This window comes from Merops nubicus, unplaced genomic scaffold, assembly GCF_000691845.1.
Source record: "Merops nubicus isolate BGI_N331 unplaced genomic scaffold, ASM69184v1 scaffold16403, whole genome shotgun sequence".
In the NCBI taxonomy this organism is placed as follows: domain Eukaryota; kingdom Metazoa; phylum Chordata; class Aves; order Coraciiformes; family Meropidae; genus Merops; species Merops nubicus.
Window position 1 is genome coordinate 414 of NW_008597039.1, and position 5,379 is coordinate 5,792.

The 5,379-nt window shown below is 54.1% G+C and overlaps 1 protein-coding gene across 1 annotated transcript; it reads right to left on the reverse strand.

The window, feature by feature from the left end:
• Nucleotides 1–1,051: 1,051 nt before the first annotated feature.
• LOC103769391 (kelch-like protein 40) lies at nucleotides 1,052–2,297 on the reverse strand. Its single transcript, XM_008936581.1, is given in 2 exon segments — nucleotides 1,052–1,133; nucleotides 1,135–2,297. Coding segments are annotated over 2 exon segments (1,245 nt in total).
• Nucleotides 2,298–5,379: the final 3,082 nt, after the last annotated feature.

Sequence of the window (5,379 nt, forward strand, 5' to 3'; positions counted from 1 at the left end):
TTCACAGGCTTCACGTGGGCTGAACAGCCTCCTACACCTCACCCTTCCCACCTGAGGACACCAAGCATGGTCCCTGCACACAGGAGGACAGCTCTACCCAGGCAACCAGGCAAGGGAAGGATCCAGGCTGAGGTGGTCTCAGCTTGGGAACTACCCTTACACCATCCTTTCTGCCTGGACATGTCACTGAGTCTTCCCAGAAGACATAGAAGAAGAACCAAGGGATTTCTTCTGGAAGAAGAACCAGAGGGTTCACTGGATGCCCACAGGGCCATTGGGAACTTACACCATCCTTTCTGCCCAGACTGTGTCTTCCCAGAAGACATGGAAGAAGAACCAAGGGATTTCTTCTGGAAGAAGAACCAGAGGGTTCACTGGATGCCCACAGGGCCAGCAGGAAGGGAAGGTGCCTTGTGTTAGCTGTCTACAGGGAAGGTGCTCTTGAGTTACAGCCCTGCCTGGGGCTCAGGTTGCCTCCACAGAGCTCCAGCTGACCACAGCTTTGGCTACTGCCAACCAGAACAGCCACTTTGCTTGTGGAGTAGCCCCAAAAGACATCCCACCATGCTTCCATGCCCACACAGTGGAGCTGGCCAAGGGAAGAACTCTGAGGTGGACCCAGCACACCTCCAGAGGCAAGAAGGGACTAGACACAGGACACACAGAGGTAGACAGGGACATACCCTGAGTCCTCGGGGTGTTTGCTCTGTAGCTGCTGCTGTTCCTTTGCAGAGCCATTCTTGGGTTGTACTGGGGCTTCATAACCAGGGAACAGAAAGGATGGAAAGCAGAACCCAGACCTGATGCCACCAATCCTCCAGTTATTGTGTCCTTTGGCAGCCAGGGCCGGGCCAATGCACTGTTCAAAGTGGTCCTCTCCAGTTCAGGGTTTGCCTCAGAAGACTCACTCCTATTATCTACTCCTTCAAGCCTCTTTCCTTAGTTACCAGAACCTCCCCCCGAGCCCTGGTGGGATCTACCTTAAAAATACAGGGAGAAGAATCTCCACTGGAGCAACTCAGATGTTTTACCTTCATTTACAGCTTTTGTTTTAGCAACACACAACAATGAAGGATACTGCTGTGGAACCTAAACACTGGTGATGCTCCAGAGGGGTCAAAGAAACAAAAGAGAGATAAAGGTAATACCTGTAGGAAGTAGGAACTCATGGGATCCTCTTTGCTGTCCTCGTTGTAGTATAGTCCTCCAACAATGAAGATCTGATTCTCTTTGGTCACCAGGCTGGTGTGGTTCTTTGGGATTTGGGTGGAGAGGGAGGCATAATAGCACTCGTTGGCCGTGGGGTCATAGGCCACGGCTCCACTGTCGCTCACCATGAATATGAGGTCCTGGAGGAACATCCCAAAGCGCATGGTGTCGTTTAAGATCCCTGGCAGAGCCTCCTCCTCCTCCTCCTCCTCCTCCACCACCACCGCCCCGTTGGCAACGAATCCTTTCTCTCTCTTTTCACCGCCCTTCTTCCCTTTCTTCTTCTTCACCACGGTGATTTTGCCTTTCTGGGCATCCTTCACCATCTGCAGTTTCTTGAGCAGCTCGGGGCTGGCCTTCACCAGGGCGTGCTTCTCCACGTGGTCCTTGACGTAGTCCTCGGGCATGAGGCGGAAGCGGATGCTTTCGAAGACGACCGGCAGGGCCTTCTGCCGGCCCTCGCGGTCCTTGGTCCCCACCCACTTCATCACGGCCTCGAAGACGGTCTCCTCCTTCTCCACGTTGAGGGAGTCGCTGGAGATGACGGCGATGAGCTCGTCGGGGGAGAGCTGGTAGAACTCCTCGTCCCGGGAGACCAGCGGGAAGCGGTCGCAGATGAAGTCCCGCGCGGCCACCGCCAGCCGGGCGCAGTCCAGCATCAGGCCCAGCCTGAAGATGGCCAAGCAGTTGCTGAGGCAGAGCCTCTTCTGCAAGAAGGACACGCAGACGGTGAAGATGGAAGGGATCTGGAACATGTTGGCCACGGAGAAGATGTCCTGGACGTTCTGCTCCGTGATCTCCAGCTCTGAGGTGTAGATGTAATGAAGGATCTTGCCCATGACGTCTGGGTCGACGTCTTCCAGGCTGACCTCCCTCTTCTTGCTCTCCTCCATGTCCGAGAGGAACATAGCTCGAAAATAGGGGCTGCAAGCTGCCAGCACCAGCCGATGGCAGGGAAACTCCTTCCCCTTCACTTTCAAGACACAGTCCAGGAACTTATTGTGGTCCAACATGTCTTTGAGTCCATCCTGGAGGAGAGTTTGCTGGTAGAGACGCAATTCTTCCACTTGATCAAAAGGCAAACCCATGGTGAAGAGGAACTGCTCCTTTCCCCCAATCCTTGGATAAATAAATATAAATTTAGTAAAAGATCTGAGCCCCTGGTGAAGAAACTCACTCAAAGAAGCTCTTCCAGGTCTCCCTCGCTTCCAGACCGTCAGCACACTGGGAATGTGAAACGTTTGCTGCTCCTGCAGCTGTCTGTGCCCTTCAGTTTCCAGCGTGGGGCTTTATATAGAGCCCTGGTGTTACAAAGCTGAAGGAATCCATCCTGGAGCACGTGTAAGCCGATCACCCTTTAATAGGACACAGGGGAGGAGGAGGAGGAGGAGGAGGAGGAAGGGAAGACTTTGGGGGAACAGCTGTACTCCCAGCCTGGATGCTTCAGGAAGGGGCTCCGGGGGCATCCGACCCCGTGGTGGGTGACGTGGACAACCCCTCAGGCTTGGGAAACAGCCCCTGGGTGCATCCAACATCCCAGTTGGGCTTCTGGGTCAGCGAGGGCAAGGCTGGGACCTCCTCCAGACCCCGCCGGGCGACTGCTCCGGAACTCCTAAACCTTGTCCTGTGCTAAAAACAGACCCTGAAGGCAAAGCTGGAAAGATGCAGTTGGGGAGTGTCTTGCGTGGGCTCGGTGGCATCTCCAACCCCAGCCAGCTCATTCCCAGGTTCCTTTGCTGCACGGGTTTGTCCTTTATTCTCCTCTGGAGTCGCTTTCCAGGGGTCTGGAAGGGGGTGGACAGTGAAGCTCAAGCTGCTTATTTACAGCCCTGTGTGGGATATGAGAGTTAGGCTGGAAGTTACTCCAAAAGTCTCACTAAAGGATGAGACTTGAGGAGGCTGGGATGGGGGATGGAACCACTTCACCTGCAGTAGGTGCATGAATTCCACCGTCTCTGGACACCTCATGAATAAATCCATCTTTTCCCCATCCTGGTGACAGGGAGAGGGTCTGGGGCAGAACAGAAGAGAGCTCAACAGTGGGCTTCAACTCACAGCTTAAGACTTTGAGGGTCTCCTGCTAAGGTCTACTGAGATTCAACCCCCCCATGCTGAAGTCTAGAGCCACATCATGACAACCTGCCTGGTCTCTAAGCTGATTCTCCAGAAGGGCTTGGGGTCTCCAGCACATTTTGTGTCTTACTTGATGAAGTGCTGGGGTTGAACCCCCAGCCCTGAGTGAGGGTTGGCATAGGGATGATGGCCACAACCAGGCAAGAAAGCCCCTCCTGAGTGGTTTTCACCCAGGGTCTGGCCAGCCTTGGGTGGGGACTGATGAGGAGATCACCACCAGGTGCCCCCACCTTCCACATGAACTTGGGGGTGGGGCAAGAAGCCACCTCTAGAAGAGCTGACTCTGCTGGCAGGGGTGTTGGCAGGTTTGTCTACACAGTGCTTGTGTTGTGTGGAGGTTCTGGCTATTGGAAGGGTTCCCCAATTCTTCACAGCATGTAGAGTTCCCAGTAATGGTGGGACAAGATTGAGCCAGGAAGGGAATTATGGGGCTTTCTCCTGGCAATGACTGTATGATGGGGGTTGGACTGATGGCCTGAGTCCTTCCTTCCCCCATGGCCTGGGGTTGGAACTGACTCATTCCCTTCTTTGCTGCGTTATGTGTCATGAGTGAGTGCATGGATCTGTTCATTCCTCCAGGGGTGGCTCACCTTGGATCTCCTGCACATGACCTAAGACCAGAGGGAGGGATCTGACTCATGTGATGCCCACTGATGACAACGTCCTTCCTAGCTGGGCAAGTGCTCAGCAGAAGGCTTTGCATGGCCAGGGATGTCTAGGAAGCCCCAGAGCTCATCAGATGGCTGGTCCAGGACCAGCTCTTCCCGTGGAGCTCACAAAGGAGCAAACTCATTTTGGCAGCCTGGGTGAAGAGAGGAACTCCAATTATTTATACCTACAGCAAAACTTTCACAGGAATCTCTTATCCCTGTTACTAGGGACCCCCCTGGGCTGGCTGCCATTCAGTGATGGCACAGGCTTAATTAATGGTTTAATTAAGCCCATACAAAGATATTTCCCCCTCTTCTTGGTGTATTTAAAGCCACATGACCCCTTACCCTGGCAGGGGTCTATTTATAGAAGTGCTTCAATGTTATGGTGTTTATCTACATCAGGAATCTCTTATCCCTGTTACTAGGGACCCCCCTGGGCTGGCTGCCATTCAGTGATGGCACAGGCTTAATTAATGGTTTAATTAAGCCCATACAAAGATATTTCCCCCTCTTCTTGGTGTATTTAAAGCCACATGACCCCTTACCCTGGCAGGGGTCTATTTATAGAAGTGCTTCAATGTTATGGTGTTTATCTACATCAGCAGAGGTACCTTTTGTACTGCTGAAGCTCCAGCAGCATCTGGGAGGTACCAAGATAGCAGGGAAAGAATCAGAAGCTGTTTTTGGAGCTCACATCATCAGCTTTGCTGCCCTGCTGCTCATCTGTGACGGGATCAGATGATGAGCACTGATTTTGGAACTGGGTCGAGCTTCCGAAACGCTTCTTTGCTCCCAGATAGCAGGGGCTGGAGAAGCTCATCATCCTCACTCGTCATCCTCCCTCATCATCCTCACTCGTCATCCTCTCTCCCCTCCCTCTGCACTTCCCCAAGTTTAATCCCATGGTGTCATGCTGGGATTTTTCCTCTCTGCCTCTAATCTCCCTTGAGCTCGTTTGCTCCCTCGCTGTGCAGCCAGCTGAGGCTTGCCTCCCCACGTCCCCAGGAGCTGCTGCTGCAGCCCCAGCCCTTCCCAGAGCAGCCCCCACCCCCTCGGTGGGTCTGTGGCTTCTCCCAGGTTTGTGGAGCACCCAGGGAAGGAGCACAGTGCCCGTGTCAGACGTGCTGTCTGTTGGAGAGAGCAGCAGCCATCCCAAGCCGTGGCACCAAAGTGGGTGCAGGGCAGGTCTATGGGCCAGGTGGTCTGTAAGAGAGACAGGGAACTACTGGAGAGAGTCCGGTGGGGGCTACGAAGATGCTGGAGCATCTCTGTGCCAGGCCAGGCTGAGAGCCCTGGGGCTGCTGAGCTGGAGAGGAGAAGCCTCAGAGGGGATCTGAGCAGTGCTGAGCAAGAGCTAAAGGGCCCCGGGGGGCAAGAGGCTGGG